Source organism: Melopsittacus undulatus, chromosome 8 (genome assembly GCF_012275295.1).
Source record: "Melopsittacus undulatus isolate bMelUnd1 chromosome 8, bMelUnd1.mat.Z, whole genome shotgun sequence".
Taxonomy (NCBI): Eukaryota; Metazoa; Chordata; class Aves; order Psittaciformes; family Psittaculidae; genus Melopsittacus; species Melopsittacus undulatus.
Genome location: NC_047534.1, coordinates 42,655,522 through 42,672,903, shown reverse-complemented (window position 1 = coordinate 42,672,903; position 17,382 = coordinate 42,655,522). Strand labels below are relative to the sequence as shown.

General features: G+C 36.9%; 1 protein-coding gene across 1 annotated transcript in view; it reads left to right on the top strand.

The window, feature by feature from the left end:
• MYO3B (myosin IIIB) overlaps window positions 1-17,382 on the top strand; it is a 129,628-nt gene that overhangs the window by 29,955 nt on the left and 82,291 nt on the right. Inside the window, exons 6-17 of the mRNA XM_034065762.1 lie at window positions 381-464; window positions 1,128-1,330; window positions 1,705-1,803; window positions 2,396-2,510; window positions 2,888-3,014; window positions 3,154-3,364; window positions 4,456-4,603; window positions 4,839-4,992; window positions 6,930-7,018; window positions 8,213-8,342; window positions 11,632-11,646; window positions 14,997-15,035. Of these exons, the coding sequence (XP_033921653.1) occupies window positions 381-464; window positions 1,128-1,330; window positions 1,705-1,803; window positions 2,396-2,510; window positions 2,888-3,014; window positions 3,154-3,364; window positions 4,456-4,603; window positions 4,839-4,992; window positions 6,930-7,018; window positions 8,213-8,342; window positions 11,632-11,646; window positions 14,997-15,035 (1,414 nt within the window). The remainder of the gene's footprint in view (window positions 1-380; window positions 465-1,127; window positions 1,331-1,704; window positions 1,804-2,395; window positions 2,511-2,887; window positions 3,015-3,153; window positions 3,365-4,455; window positions 4,604-4,838; window positions 4,993-6,929; window positions 7,019-8,212; window positions 8,343-11,631; window positions 11,647-14,996; window positions 15,036-17,382) is intronic.

Genomic DNA, 17,382 nt, shown 5'->3' with positions numbered 1-17,382 from the left:
ATGTACTGTTGAATTATGCCACATCAACTGAGCTTTGGCAGTTTGCTGAGTTTTATGCATTTGAAACAAGCCACATATGCTCATAGCGTGTGTTAATCTATAGATGTGGTCACTCATTTATATGTCTTAGCTCTTAGAAATTCAGTCACTGCTTCACACAGGTGCGCACTGCTGTCAGGTATTGTGAGATGTGTTTTAGTAATCTAGGGAAAAAACACTGAGCCTTTGCTGATCTTTCCTTTCAGAAGGAAATCGAAGGAGTTGACCCTTAAAGTATTTTGTAGTCTTGGTACTAAGCATTAAATAGCAGATAGAAGCCATAATAGCTGAAATTGATCATGTGGTGAGCTGTGCACTTAACTTTGGTTTTGTGTGTTCAGTGCATTGTCATCAGTGGGGAAAGTGGTGCTGGAAAGACAGAAAGTGCCCATCTGATCGTCCAACATTTGACCTTCTTGGGAAAGGTATTTCTTAGCCAATCATGTAAAACTATGAACAAATCCTTCCAACATTACCTCCAGTTTCCACTTTATTTATTCTTTAATACTTAAAGATGTTCATGTGAGTTGTCCCACTTAAATTAAGGACAGAGTGATCATGCATGTGAGAGTATTGAATTAAGATACTAGAGAATGACCCACACCAAACCATTCAGTATTTTTTTAAAGAGAAGGTGCATGATCCTGAGTTTTCAGTGCCTGTAGTTACTTACAATATTTATCAAATATACTACGTTCGTTTATACAGTAAAAAAATGACAGATCTTGCTATGGCATAGCATTTAAACATTATGAGTAATGCTGTTGTTGCAAAATGATGGGAAAATCAATTGTGTAAAGTTAACCGTAAGTTGCTGTGTTTAGTTTTTTATGGTTTTGGGGCTCTGACTTACTGTATGATACCTCAGAGGCAGAACAATTGCAGAGAAAGAAAAATATGGGTTTTCCTACCTGTGGGAGACTTTCTCATTTGTTGGTCCTGTTGTTTAATAAGTACAAAGGTTAATGCAGTATCTGCGTCCATACAAGCATGAGAAAGGGATGCTGCACTTCTGAAGCAGGAATTGGATTATGGTTAAACAATATATTCTTTTCATGATCCTTCTGATCTGTATCTATTCTGTCAAGGCAAATAACCGTGCTTTGCGTGAGAAAATTCTTCAGGTAAATCCTCTGGTTGAAGCATTTGGAAACGCCTGCACTGCCATCAATGACAACTCAAGTCGCTTTGGAAAATATCTGGAAATGATGTTTACACCCACAGGAGCTGTAATGGGGGCAAAGATTTCTGAGTATCTACTTGAAAAATCAAGGGTCATAAAACAGGCTGTGTAGGTATATTAATTGTCTGTCCATTCACATTTATGTAATGTTTTTATTCTTTTTAATTGTGAAAAATTTTTCTTTTAAATACTACTGTCTCTTCTGCTAAAGCAGTGAGCCTTTGTACACTGCTATGATGACAAGAATCATCAGGATTTTTTGGAGTGGAAGCTAGAGTGGCTCCATTCTTTGAAGAAATATTGTAGTTGGTTGGGTTTTCTGTGTTTCACAGTTGCTAATCCTACAACATTAAAGCAAGTGGGAGATTTGCTACATATTTCAGTGATGAAAACATCATGATGAAAACATCTACTTTTACCTTGTACAAGATGCCACAAGAATAAACACATGTGCTTTAAATTGACTTTTTTTTTTTATTTAGGGGAGAGAAAAATTTCCATATCTTTTATTACATTTATGCTGGCCTTTATAATCAAAAGAAGCTTTCTGAATATAGACTTCCTGATAAAAAGCCTCCTAGGTAACTATCACTCACTTGTTTTAACTGCTTGTTGTAATTAGCTATTGATCAGCTCTTGTTTTCAGTCTGATGCCTTAAAATCTCTCTTACTCCTTCTCCATCCCTTAAGGATCTTTTTTAATCCTCCCAGGTGAAGAGGATGGACAAAAAGGCATTGCATTATTTGTATGTGTTTGAGAACTTGAATTATTTAAAGAGGAGAAGAATCAAGCTTTTTATCATGTAGATGTTCTGTTATACTTTCATGTCAGGACAATTGCCTTATGATTTCTTACTCTAATGCTTAACTAAGAATCCAGAATATGCTTTGGAGATCTGTTTTTTTAGTTGGTATTTGTACTTGGGGTGCATCTGATCTGTATGAGTGAGGGGATGTGTGTGAATTGTCGGTAACACTATAATAGATACTCAGAAAGAATAAGCAAAAGTTAGTGCAACAGAAACAAAACCTTCTTATAAATTAGCACTAAAGTATGTAATTGGAAGATACTGAAATATATGCTCTTTCCAGTTACTAAGGGACTTGCTTTGAAGTCACTGGAGATGGTACCAGCATATCTGCTAGTATGATGCTTTCTTTCTCCCTCTCTAGATATATTGATAATGAAACTGGAAAAGTAATGCATGATATCATTACTAAAGATTCCTATGGAAGACAATTTGAAGCAATTCAGCATTGCTTTAGAATTATAGGATTCACTGATGAGGTAAGAGATCCAGTTGTTAAACCATTATTGACCTTCTGCATGAAAACCACCTCCAGTGCTGCCTGTGCACAGACTGCCATTTGGTTTTGTGGATATACATCTGTGCCACAGAATCTCATGTGACAGAAGTGAACTGTGGAAGCATAACTACACACTTGGACGCTAAGACCAGCCTGAGGTCTTGGTACTCAGGCGGGTCCATCCACAGTCCTCTATCACACAGTTTTCTCTGTCAATAGGAGCTTATAGAACTTGCTCTCAGAGCAAGATACAAGCTTTAATAGCTATTCAATTGCCCATGTTTTTTTTTAATAGCCTAAATATGTTCTATATATCTAATTGGATTCCTTGAAAGTGCTTCTTGTCATCCTTTACAGGAAGTGTACTCAGTGTACAGAATTCTGACTGGAATTCTAAATACTGGAAATATTGAGTTTGCTGCCATTTCTTCACAACACCAAACAGATAAAAGTGAAGTTCCCAACCCAGAAGCCTTAGATAATGGTAAATACATTTTAACATTGTCAGTTCTGCAAATGCAATATGACTGTATTTGTGAGAATGTCTGATTCATGGTAATAGTTTGACAATGCTTTCTACTGACTAATCACAGTCCTGTATCTTTTTCCCCACTGTCTTTTAGCTGCTGCACTGCTAAGTATTGGGTCAGAAGAACTTCAAGAGGCTCTAACCTCCCACTGTGTTGTAACACGAGGGGAGACGATTATCCGAACAAACACCGTGGACAAAGCAGCTGACGTGCGAGATGCCATGTCTAAAGCACTTTATGGCCGCCTCTTCAGCTGGATCGTAAATCGCATTAATACGCTGCTGCAGCCAGATAAAAATATATGGCAAGTTACACATCACTGAATTGTATACTTAGTGTGCATATGGGTTCCTCCATTTGTATATTTTTTATTTTGCAGAAAGGGTGCTGTGTTTATTTTGGCTAAGGCTTCAAAATGGCTTTCATGCTGTGATACTGAATTCTGTTACCAGGACATTAACCCCAACAGATTCAAAGAGCTGAGGGGAATTTAGCACTGAAGTCAGTAGAAATTTGGTATTTGAGTGCTGTACAATTCCTTAGAGACATGTTTCCAATGTAGTGAACATCAGAATCATACCAAAGGCTAGTAAATATTTGGAATATACTGCAGAACTTTAGTATGTATTCACAGTCCTTACAATCCTTCTGCTTTTGTAAGCTGGTAATAAATAGGAATCTCAGATTATTGTTGTGCTGCTGCTTGAGATGTGATTTTTTTTTTTTTTGATTTTTCATTATTACAGAAACATGCACATTGTGCATCCTTATGATTTCATTGCCAGGTACTGATCTGTCTGCTATGGTCTTTTCAGGCAGCTGTAGAGATTTTTAGAAACAAGAGAACCCCTTAGGTGATGTGAAAATCCTCTGATCCGAGATCTGTATTTGGCTGTACTCACTATATTGTATAGACATGGCTTCATCTATACTTGCAGTTCTGCTGGTGACTGGTATGAGTCTGCTTGAGCTACTGCATGGGCTTTTAACAGCTTACCTTCTAGTGGCAGCAGACTTCATAATTATCCTACTGGCTGAGTATAGCAAAAACAAGCTATTAAAGCTTGACACCTTTTGTCCACCTGTAGGAGCAGACAATATCTTTATTTGGGATCTGCCTGTTGAAACCACTTATTTTAATATAGCTGCTGTCTGTTAGTACATACCTATGATTTGCCTGCCTTATTCATGGAAATTTGAAAGAAGCAAGTGAAAAAAAAAACTGTTAACAATGTTGAAAAATTGCCCAAGTTGTCTTAAGCTCAAACACACTTTCTCTTCTCTCTTTTTTGCATCAGATGGATTGAATCAATTATGCAATCCTGCTTACCTTATTTATTTTTATTGTAACTTGGCGCTGCCCATGATGAGCTTTGTTTGTATTTTCACATGCAGCAATACTGAAAATGGGATGAATATTGGGATACTAGACATATTTGGATTTGAGAACTTCGCAAGAAATTCCTTTGAACAGCTCTGCATAAATATCGCTAATGAACAGATTCAGTTTTATTTCAATCAACATATCTTTGCACTTGAGCAGGTAAATTCAACTCTGATGTGGTCTTGTTGAATCAGCTGTCCTGAAAGACAGTTCATAATCATCATAATCTATAAAATGGGTATGTGATTTAAATGCAAGATAACAATATCTTTCAGTTGGAGTTCTGTAAATAATGTTATTGGGGCATATAGAGTATTGCTGTGCATCATAAATGATCTAATGATGATGTTGCTTTTACTGGTTCAGTATTGAAACTGTGCTGGTGACTTTGTAGATGGAATATCAGAGTGAGGGAATTGATGCTACCGCAGTAGAGTATGAAGACAACCGTCCACTTCTAGATATGTTTCTCCAGAAACCCATGGGTCTCCTGTCTCTACTAGATGAAGAAAGTCGATTTCCTCAGGCAACAGATCTAACTTTAGTTGGTATGTGCAAACAAAAATTCTGGGAAATAACAAATGTATTTTGATAGGGCAGAATGGACAACTAGCTTAGTTGTCCTGCTAACGCTGTGTCATTTAATTTGGCATATATTTGTCATTGTGCTTCATTATTTTCCTCTGCTTATGTGTTTTCTTTTCATAGTGCTAAAGTTGTCTTATATATCAGGTTTCTAGGGCTTGTTGTCTTTCCATTGCTGCAAAGAAATAACCTGTGTCTTGTTCCTGTATGAGATCAGCATCAAGCAGTATTTACCTCCATTTACTGAAGGGAAGGCTGAGACACTGTAGAATCTTGTGTCTAGGACCACCCTGTGAGCAGCATTAAAGTTGAGAGTAAAATTTTGATCTTCCAGGCTTCTAGGCCCATGTTTATCCAATTAGAAAATACTGCTTCACTCCAGATTATCTCGTCATAAATGGAAAGTGGATGTTATTTCTGGTGTGCCATCTGGCTGAATATTTCCCTTTCTTCGTGCATATTTTACATATATTTTAACAAATCTTGGTGCAAACTTTAAAACATGGAGAGCATGCCATGTTTAAAATGGTTACCCTGCTTTTTATTTACTAAAACTACATTTTTCCCTGCTGTGTGAAACAGAGTTTCAGTTCCTTCAATGGAATGTGCAGCAGAAACTCAAACTTTAGTGAAAAATAACAGCTGCCTGTTAAACTGCATGATATATGTACAAGATTTTTTACTTCTGCTAGGCTAAATTGAAACTTGGATTTAAGTCACAGATAGAATGAATGCTGTGGTTTCCTTCCAGTCCTTTTTTTTTGTGTACTAAAGCTGTGTGCTTCCCTGTTGGTCCTATAAATCAGTTAATACTGAATATTGAACTCACACTTTCACAGAGGCACTTGCCTTGGTCCAGTGCCGATCAGTCATACTGCTGATCTATACACAGCACAGCAGGACCCCTCAAGGAGACAGCAAAGTGGGATATTTCTCCCCTCTCCAGATGTGCCAGACAGTAATTAATTCTGCCACCCTCCTCCCACCTCCTGAAATTCCAAAGTTAGTTCTTGTAGCTTTAGGTGCAAGCTTGATTAAATGTTAATAGAAAGAAAAAAACTAATAAAAATATGAATGGATTCCAACATTAGAAAAAACATGTTGATAATATTCTCTGACCTACACAAGAAGACAGAGAATTTTATCAATTGATTTTGGCCTGAGGTCTCTAGATGCTAGTTCAGATAAAGAAATATAACAACAAGTTTAACTGTATCAGCACTAATTTAATTTCATACTATCAAAGAGCATACAAATGTCACAGGGTATAAAAGACATTTTTCTTAGAAAGTGGTGGGTTTTTTTCTGTCAGCTCTTTAGAGATAGTCATAGGAAACAGAAGGCCTCTTTAAAAGAGGTTTTAGTTAAAACCATCTTTTTCTGTAGAAGTCCAAAGGTAAATGAAAGATGGTCCCAGCAAGAAGATGTTAGCATATACTTAAAATATGATGCTCAAAGGCAAATGAATGGGGAAAGGAAGATGGGGAAAATACAAATAATAGGCATTTAAGCAAGCAAGATATATGCACAATTTTGAACGAATATAGTTGAAATAAACCTACCCCAAACCCTATTTAAGTAAATTCATAGCAAAATATGACCACTGGTTACACTTTCTCATTGGCCCCTCTATTTGATAGTTTTCCAAGCATGAAACTATCCACAAGCAGTGGGATTTGAAAGATGGTCTTACTGGACTAGTTTAGGATGAGTTGTTCTATTCAAAAGTGGCAGTTTGAAAGAAAGCACAGAGAAGCTGGCACACAGCTATTTCTGAGCAATCTGATAATATGTGTTTACTGTGGTTCTGGCTTCTTGAGCAGCAAATTGTCCCTAGTTAGGATGAAGATTTTACTTAGTCACTCTAAGGTACTTATAGCAATCTCTTCCCAATGTCTAGATAAATTTGAAGGCAATTTACGATGCAAATACTTTTGGAGACCAAAAGGAGTAGAATTGTCGTTTGGTATTCAGCACTATGCTGGAAAGGTAAGGTCACATGATTTTTATTCAGTGCAAATAACTGGTATGGGAATTACTTTTTTATCCAAAGTTTCTGGTTTAGGATTTTCTCTTTTTTTCCCCAAAAATTGGAGAGTCAGAATAATAAAGTTTACAGAAATGCAGACTCTACAATAAAATTTTCATGTATAGTAGTCTATTTTGGAACCTATCCTTAGGGTTCTTTCACAGATTGTGTAGACAATAACCACCTTTTATTCTGTAAGAAATCTGGCAAAAGAAACATCACTACCACAATAATTTCAAAGGACCAATTCTCTGGAGCCAGAACAGGCTACATGATTGTTAACATTGTGTAAATGCCAATAGTTCTGTGTGTGAGTGTATAGAAGTATACTCACAAAATGCAATGTAAACCAGCATCTGCAATAGAACTTAAAATCCTCTAGAGAGCATTGGAAAGACTGGAGCTAGCGAGCACAGATGTTTTCTTGTACTCTGTAGCTCCTAACTTCTTTTGTTCTTAGCAGTTCACCTATTATTTTATATGGGGAATAATGGGCCAGTTATTTTGCGAAACATCTTTGCTTGTGATTACAGTTCCAAGTCTTTGTTTATGAACAAAACTGAAATAGCCATAGTTATTAAGGAAGTCCCATCTCTGGCTCAAAAAACTCCAGAATTTTAAGATATGTTCTAATAAACTTTGTCCAGCTTTCTGGCCTGTTAAGAATAACTAATATTTCACACAGTTTTAGGAAATTCTTTGTAACCAAATGGCCGAGTCATAAAAACATTGCTGGCCAGTTCTGTATTGCAGGAGGACATTCAGTTTCTGTGTAAACTAATTGACTACAGTGCAATCGGGCTAGAGAGGAATATTGCTAGTTTCTTATTTCACACATAAATTGTCAGTTTAAGCTTTCATGAAGTAACTCTGTTATATTGTATTATGCATACCATAGTTACGTGTGACAAAGCGTAATGCAACATGATTTAAGCCACTTAACCCAATTTGATGTGCAGTGGAATGCTATGAATATACGTGCTGTTTATAGATATTTCCCATTCTGAAGACACTACTGTAGCTGTACACTTTGCAGATAATTCATTGGCATGCCAGAGCCAAATTAACTGGTCTACTTGATCATCCTCTCTGTTCACATTTTAAAGAACATAGTTGTTTTTTGTCAACTTTTCTGATTCTCTTTCTCATGCTAGGTATTATACGATGCCAGTGCATTCCTTGAGAAGAATAGAGACACACTTCCTGCTGACATAGTGGTGGTCTTGCGAACTTCAGAGAACAAACTTCTTCAGCAGCTGTTCTCTAGCCCATTAACAAAGACAGGTATTTTCTGCACAACTTTGCTAACATTGCAACATGTTCAGCTACCTACTCCTCCAAAATTGTAATTGTTTCTAGACAGGTTTTTTGTAATTCTTTTTCAGCACTGCTGTTTAAAGTTTCCTAGATAGCTAAAATGTTATTTTATTACCAGATTTTATTATTTTTTAAACATGTGGACATGAATTCTTCCAAAAAACACAGAAAGATTCATCCCTCACACCACAGAAAGCGCAGGAACTCATTCTCAGAGCAGGATAAGAACATAGGAGTTTCTTGATTCTTAGTCTATTACTGAGATCAGTTCTCAGCTGATAGATTGCACCGTGTCTTACACTTTGTAAGTGCTGTAATGTAGATCAAGTTGTTTTGAAGTTAATAGCCATCTACTTAGAGGCATAGATGCAATAAATAAAGTTTCTTACAAATTATAAAAAAAACACATACTAATCTGCTAGAATTAATTAATTCAGTTGATTAAAAACTTGTTGATACTGACTTACATAAAAGTGCACTGATCTATAGCTGAATAGAGCAGCAAGATGAACTTTGATTACTCCATGGATAGACAGAATGCTATTAACCTGTACAAATGATCTGCAGTGTACATGCAAGCAAAGCAACAAATGTACACATCTCTCAATACTTTCCTTATATGTAAAATATTTCTTCATAAAGAGTAAGAAAAAGATGTAATACTAAGGAATTATTTAATCATGATGGATTGTATTAGACTGCAAAATTCTTGTAATCTGATATGACATATGCAAATGATGTTGTATTTTTAGATAGAAACAAGTGTACATGCAGGAGTTGTGTAAAGGCTTATTGTGCATAGGCTGTAGATGCAATTCTGTGCCTTTGCCCTATCTGGGATTTCTGCATCCTCAGTAGCCCAGTCATAGCCTCTAGTGGTGCATCTAGTCTCTCTTGAGATTTTTATATGTAGGAAAAGCATATCTGGAAAATTATGTATGTTAGAGCCTTCTTTGCACATGTAAAATTGATAGTACAGTATCTGTTTATATTCTACATAGGATAGATTCCTGTTAAAATATCTCTGTTCTTTTCCCATATTTAGAAGGTTCGATGTTACACCCTTTCAAATTATGCTTTTAGAGATTGAGGAATTCCAATGAGGAATCTCCTTCTCCTTTCAGCTATGACAAGCTGAGATGGAGGTGAATATAGTTTAAGGTGGAGTAGAATTGGTTTGTGTCCAAGTGGGGAACATAGAATCTTTCTGTCGACTTCTGACATTTGAGTCTGTTAAACTGGTAAAAGATATTCTTTTACTCATGCTAGAAGGTTCAAACAAAGCAAAAAATAAACTCACATCTGGTCAAATGTGCCTCTGCATCCCTTTTTACTAGCCGTTTTATACCTTGGAGCTCATTGTGAGAATGAAACAAATTAGGTGCTTTGTTCCATTTATCAGTCCAAATTGTTGTAAATATTACACGTTTGATCTTACTGCTATTTTTAAATCGGAATGCAGATGCTTTCTTGTGAAGTAGTTTTCCTCTGGCTCTTTAGAGATATTTTCAGTGTCAGCGGCACTGAACTTGGGTATTTTGCCCAAGATGCATAAAAACTTCAGTAAGAAGATAGTTCTCATTGCAGTAATGTATAGCTACCATGGTACCACGTGTATTTCCACTTTTTTGTTTTTACATGAATTGTGTGCTTTCTGCCTCCTACTGTCAAACATTTACCTTTCCATGATGAGTGCACAGCAAGTTCAGTGTGACATGTATTTCTGTCAAGTTGGTACAGGACATCCTGTTAAAAAATGATTGTGCATATGCTCCTGTGCACGATATTATAATAGCTTAAAACCCTTATGTAATTTCTATTTTTTGGAAAGTCTTTGTGATTTTACACTCCTTTTTCCGGCTGTCTAATATAATTGGCACTCACAGCCTGTGTTGGGGCCTCTGTGTTCTCAAATCAGATTGTTGCCAGGTTTAGTTTTGGCAGCTTGCAAGATAAATGAAAGGTTTGGCTGAGAACAGAAGGTATTGCTGGCAATGCTGCTTCATCTCTGCTCAGTGAGGAAAGATAATGCTATTCTTTTAACTTTCTACAGAGGCTTTTGTAAACTGTGTAAATGCTCCATCCTACTCTGTCCTTGCTTCTTAGCCTTCTTTCCTCCATTCAACATGTGCTTCATTCCTAAAGCAAACCAGAAAAAAATACAGAGTAAGGTTCATAATCTTGATAATTTTCTCCAGCTTTTTGTAGATTACTGACTGATGAGAAAGTTAATAATTTACATGGAAGCCATATTGCATCTTTCCAGGTAACCCTGACTTGAAATGAGCCTTCTGCCAGAATCTCTGGTGTTTTGTTTGAAGATGAGTGACAACACATTCTCACATCTGCTTGCAACTAGCGCTGGAATTTGCAGAGTAGGTGGTTCTTGCCAAGCAGCAGTCTCCAAAACGTGTAATAGTCACTAGGTGGTGCTATTCCAGAAGCAAGGTGGAATTTGTGACTGCTAACATGGGTCTGACGATTACTGAAAATGTAGTTCTTAAATACCAGTAAGAACAAAAAGATGCCTTTCCCACCCTGAGAAGATCCTCTGTTTGAAGTATATTTATATAACTGTCGTGTCTTATGCTGTCAAAAACTGAGCAGCAGCAAGAAAATAAATATTAAAAAGACTAAATTTCTTTACTAATTTAAGATCATGTTAATCCCTGCAATTTATCAAATATACTTATCCCCTCTTAACAAATGCTTCTATTTCACATTAGCAGACTGGAGTTTAAAGGGCCAGAAATTAACAGCAGGACATTAAATATACATTTGTAGTAGTAATTTATGTTTAAGAGAGTGCACAATTACTGATACAAGATACCAGAACTTAAACATTCTGCCAGTAATAGTGTGGTGTGTACAGCATGTTTTGTCATCTTTCAGTGGAAACTTAGGCACATTCAGCACGTCTTGGAATTCCTACTTTCTGTGGGTCTTTATGAACATATTCTAGTTTAATCTAACAGTGCTCCCAACTACTTCCATATCTGTCCAGAAAAAAAAAAAACCAAAACAAAACAAAAGTTGCTGCTTCCTCAGTTGAATGTGCATGTTCCCATTCAGAGATAATGTGTTCCTGATCGCCTCTGGGTTTAGATTATCAACATCATAGAGTTTATTAGCGTCAAAGAGAAAGGAAATCATGTGACGTAGAAAATAGAGTCCCCTTGTAAGAGAAGAAGGCTTTAATAGGAAAAATTAAGGAGAGCCTTGGTACATTCGCAAGTGGTATCAGTGAGGTGGTCAGGCAATTTGACTCACTGTCCTGATATTCCAGGAACACAACCATGTAAGTGGTGGTACCATTGGAATGCTTGGGAAAGCACCACTGGGACTTTTCAATATTGCAGCTTCCTCTTCCACTTTTCTTCTCTCTTACAGTATGTCCCCAGCTGACCAGATCATGCTGGTGGGACAGGGAGGTGTTTCAGAGGGATTTCATCTTCTCAGAAAAGCTACAGCACATGATTCTCCTGAAACTCAATTTTGGCAGATTTTTTTACCTTCTATCACTCAGGCATATAGAGCTTTAGTCAGGGTTGCTCTGCTGTGCCTTGTGTCCTTACTGGAGAGAGTGAGAGTTGCCACCTGCAGAGAGGGAAGGGGAAATCCTCCAGCCTTCCTGCCAACAAAGTAGAGATGCTGGGAAATGTCCTTGTCTTAGCTCTGAGGATCTGTATGGGCTGGGCTTGGCTGTGTAGATACACAAAGCTGAGTATTATTGCCACTACAGCAACATCATGTCTAATAATTTTGGTAGCATTGGGTATTCATCACAGATTCAGAGTCATATAGTATCAATATATCATCCATTGCTAATTAAACACTCCTTGTTCATGGTGCCTATGTATTTGAACATAATCTGTCATAGAGAACTGGGATGAAAGTTTTCACAGTCTTCACTGAATAGTTAGGATAATGATGTTTTAACCAGGGAATATTTTTTTACCAAATTAGGAGGAAAATAGGTGGGTTTTTTAGCCAAATTAATTATAATTAGCCTGCCTAAAGGTCACTTCCCCTTCTCAGTATTGATTTTTGGTCTGTGTTCTTTGTGCCTTTGAGTCTCCAGCCCTGCTTACAGCTTTTAGACAAGAAGTTATTATAAACATAAACAATGCATGTTTCATAAAAACACCCAACACAACCAACTAATGGACCATGTGCTGAGAGAGAATGTGAAAGTTTCAGGTTTTCTTTATGCATGCTAAAGAACACAGCAATTAGGACCTTTTGCAAAACCACTGTAAAGAATTGTTTTTCACCAGTGCTTGTTGACAAGAGTATTATCTCAATATTAATTTGTTTGTAACTTTGATATTGACTGATTCCTTATGAAGAGTCAGAAACTGAAGGAAACAAATGGATTTTCTTGCACTTCAGTCCCTTGAACAAATACTATCATGCAGAGAGTGAAATCCTGGCCAGTTGAAATCATAGATACTTTGCTATTGTTTTCAGTGGAACCACGATTTGAGCTTGTCATGTTTGTCACTGTGCATTCCTATTGAGCACAGCCCTTTCTCTAGTGATAAGTAGTGGGAGGTCTCTTGGCTTGACTTATGCACTGAAGTAGAGCATGTTTTCATTTGGGCTTAGCAGACTTTTTTCTTTTAATTCCATACCTCACAATAGAGAAAAACACTCAAATACATCTTAATTTCACTAATTTATCCTACAGTAATATCTTTTTATAATGGTACTTTTGTGTTGGTGTTTTCATCTCTAAAAGATAACTGCAGACACTCCAAGTCACATGAAACAGAAACAAAGCCATTGCAATTATAATTTCTCTACTTAAAGATGAATTGGAATTTATGTTTTGTAAGAATTGGATCAAGTTAATGGAAGCTATATGTTTTCACTCAGGACACAGAGGCTTTCCTGCTTCTGACTGGTCTGTATGTTAAAAGCATATAAAAGTTAATCATTTTTGCTTTGCTGCCAGTGTGTTGTGTGCAAAGAGAGGCTTTAAACCACAGCTGTGCAATGTAAAAATTGTGAACTTTACTGGGTTGCAGATGTGGGACATCAGTAAACTAAGTTAAATGTAGCTTAACTGAGTTTGGGAGCTAGGGTGTTAGGTTACTTTTTATTTAGTGTTTCTATTGAGCATTTTACAGGTCAGTGTTTCTTTTTTCTTCATATTCTAAAGTTTTGTGTCACTGTACAAATGCAGTACACAAATACAAGACTTGCTAGCAGCAGAATCCAAAATGTAGCCTAAATTAGCCCTAAAAATGGAACTCATGTAGAAACAGAACCATCAATCAGATCAAAGTTAAGGTCTCAGTCCTGCAAAAGCTTTATATAAGCCATAATAATTATTTACTGTTGAGAATAACTCCCTGTAAATAAAGAGTGTCAGTGAATCTCTGGAATTGCACATAGCAGTAAGCACAACAGCTGAGAAGGGTCAAGTTCGATTTATCATGTTTATGTTTGGTAAAGGGTGTTGCCCAAGCAGAAGTCCACTGGTTTTAATATGAGACTTCACAAGTTACACTGTGCTGAAAATGGGCAGAGGGCATAGATTTTTCTCCTTTTCATTTTTTTGTCTCCAAGTGTTTGCAAATTGAATCCTGAAAAGTGTACAAGTGAGCAAGCATAAGAACAGATCTTCATGAGCTAACTGATTTCATTCATCATAGGCCATTCACAGTAGAATAAATCTTGAGAATATTTTTCTTTACCTTCAGAAGAGAGGAGACGTCTCTTCGATTTTTATGTTACTAGCCTAACTTCTCAGTTCTATAATGAACATTTTCTCACAGTAGTGAATAATAATCTTAACACTTCACTGTATACTAATTAAATTCAAAACGTGTTGATACTGAGAAAACAAAAGCTGTACTACATAGGCGATTTTACCAGTTTTAATATTAACTAGTAGACAGTGGGATCTCACTGTGCAGCATATACAGAATTTATATAGAGAAATATTCAGAGAACATTATGCAGTACTTTTAATGAGTAACTTACAAGGCAGTTTTGACAAGCACTGTGTGCTGTAAGGTCAAACTGTGTCAAAGATGCTTGGTACATTATTGGAAGCATTCAGTAGCTTTCAAGATCAAATCCTAGAAGAGCAATTATTTTTAAATTTGCTGGTGAGTTTGCAGACCAGATGAATTTGTTGAATATTCAGATAACTGTGCTGGTTTGAATATCCATAATGGTTTTGGTGTGGCCTTTACAAAGAATGTGCTTATATTTCGTATTCTTTCAAAATAATTGAATTAGGGGTTAATGTATCCAAGAGATTAATGTAGTTGGTGGAAAACAAACCTCTGAGTCTCTGCTGGATTTTCTGTATTTGCTACAGAGTATTCCATACTCAGAGAGTGATGTCTTTACTATGAGTCTGTACTTTTATCTATTTTCTTTATTCACTCATCCTACAACAAACTGCAAAGGTCTGTACTTCACTAAACCAGAATTATCTTTTCTCTTATTATTTGACATTGTCTTGCTTATTCCAACCTGATTTGGCTTGACATAGGAAAGCATATAGCTGAATTGCCTGGACAGGAGGCCATAGTGTGTGTCAGAGACAGGAAATGCGTTTGTGGGTGTTTGTATGGATGGGTATTTGTTTCATTAAGTGTGAAGACAAAAATACAAGTAAGAACGTTTTGAATTACCACAAACGTAATTGATTGTGCTCTGTCTGTGATAACATATGGAGGCACCGAGATCCAGAGGAGCAAACATTCAGCTGAGAAGGCTTTGAGACGTGATTAAATTAGTAGTCAATATCATTACTGCTTAGATTTAAAAATCAGGGAGGCAGGTGACTTTCATGAAGATCTGTAACTATGTTTCATTCTAAACTAAGACTTTTAAAAGACAGCTCTTCTCTTGAAGTGTCAAAACCTGGTTTTGACACCGGTTTTATCCTGTCTAGCTTAGGGTCTCAACCCCTGAGAAGACTGACAGTCATAGCGAGGTCAGAAGAAATGTTCTTGCATTTTATTTCATGTGCTTTTGGTGAAATCATTATACCTGAATTTTTACCACTGAATTCATTAGGAATCTTCACTGGCTTTAACAAGATTTTGATCAGACTGTGTATGTAGGCAACAGCTTCAGCAGCAGGTCCTAAGTGATGGAAGACATACTATAAAATGTGTTATACACTGCATGGAGAGGGAACATACTCTGTAGATACAAACAGTGGGCTGGAAATCACAGTTCTTGACTTCTCCTGGGTTTCCTGTTCATTCACCGGTCTAGTAGAAAATTATTTTGGCCTCCACTTGAACTGTTAGTGTTTGATGACAGTTCTGAGAATGTCAGAGAAAAGATTCTGAGGTGTGAGCTACCAGAATGATTGCTGCTGCTTCATGCTGGTGAAGTAACATAGATAAAATACTGAGATGACTACCATGTTCTTAATAATCAGACTTTTACTTTCCTAGGTAAAGCATTTGTGATTGGGTATGTTTGGGGAATCTTACCTAACATGCAAGAGAAAGGATGCCAATTACATAAAACAGTGAGGAGACCAGAGCTGAATCAGCATGTGTGGTAACCATATTTTCAACCTGTGTATTTTTTTAGAAATATTCTTCTGAATACCTCTGGACAGAGAAATAAACTTCTTGTCTCTCTTAAATAGAGGTAATTAGAATAAGGGGGTTTTGGCTAATGCTGAAACTTAATGGGGAACTCCTCAACAATGAAGTCTTCACAGTAAATACACCTCTGTAGTTTTCTTCTACTCTCAGTTACAGATGTGGTACAAGAACCAGAGCAATCTGCTGGGGCAACAGAAAGCCTTGTGTTGATGGTGAGGTACTTTGCCATAAATGCAAATGGAGGTGATCTGTACTGTCTGCTGTTCCTCAGAGATTTCAAGGTTTGTTGCCCAGAGCAGATTACATGCAAGAGCATCAAATCATATGCAACTGAAGATGTGGATGGAAACTGATATCTGAAAGAAATGGCACATGTCTTCTGTCAGTATATAAACTATAAAAAGTTGAACTGCAGCAGCTGCGAGACTGACCAGATCAGGCTGTGGCCAGCCTGTCAGTCAGTCTCCAGCTAGTTAGGCTGCAGAAAATTCTGGGCACCAAGCAGCAGAAGACTCAAGCATTGTTTATACTATAACCTCTAACTGCTTTTTCTAAGCAATTTTTCTATTTCTTTGTTTTGTTTTTTCTTTTGTCTAGATGCATCTTTGGATAGCTAGCTTTTAGCTGTACTTAGCGTGCCACCCTCTTTTCCAGAACCATGTGTCTCTCCCTTGTCCTCTGCCTAGGAACCTGTCTATCACATGATCAGGCTACAGCATATGTGGTTTGCCTGCTGTCTGTAAGTTTGGTCATGTCATGGAGCTATGATGTTCTGATAATCACATAAGGTTTGCTTGTCTATCCTATGATCATCTATGCATCTATAATACTTCAGCAAATGTCTGCATTTCAGTGAACACGCTCCCAGTAGATTCAATGCTACACGTCTGATTGAGTTTATCGAGCATCTTGCTTAAGGTAGACATTAATGCTCATGGTTGTGCTTTAAAAATATTTTGGGCTCTACCACAAGATAATTATATGTCATAATCTGGTCTTCTTTACTAGGTGAGGGTAAAAGCTAAGACATTTTTTGCTGAGATCATACATTTACATATCTTGGAATATAGTAGGCAGTTTGAATTCCATTTCATCTTGTCTGCTCTCAGTGTCTTTCTTCCCTTGAATTCTACAAGAAGTCTACTAACCTACAGTGTTAAAACACAGCAGCGATGGTGCTTACAAGCAGTTTTATTTGTTGCTGTAAACATCACGCTGTGTTTGCCAGTGTGGCTTACTAAATGTGGGAAGTGACCACTGAAGTGTCTGCAGTGTATGCAGTAGAAGGCACAGCAGCACCAAATTTACTCTCAAGTTCTCCAATCTGAGTTTAGCAATGTAAAGCTTTTAAGTATCTGTAAATATGATCTCTATTATACCATGCTAGTAAGACTAAAGAAACCTTTAGTCTAATTGAG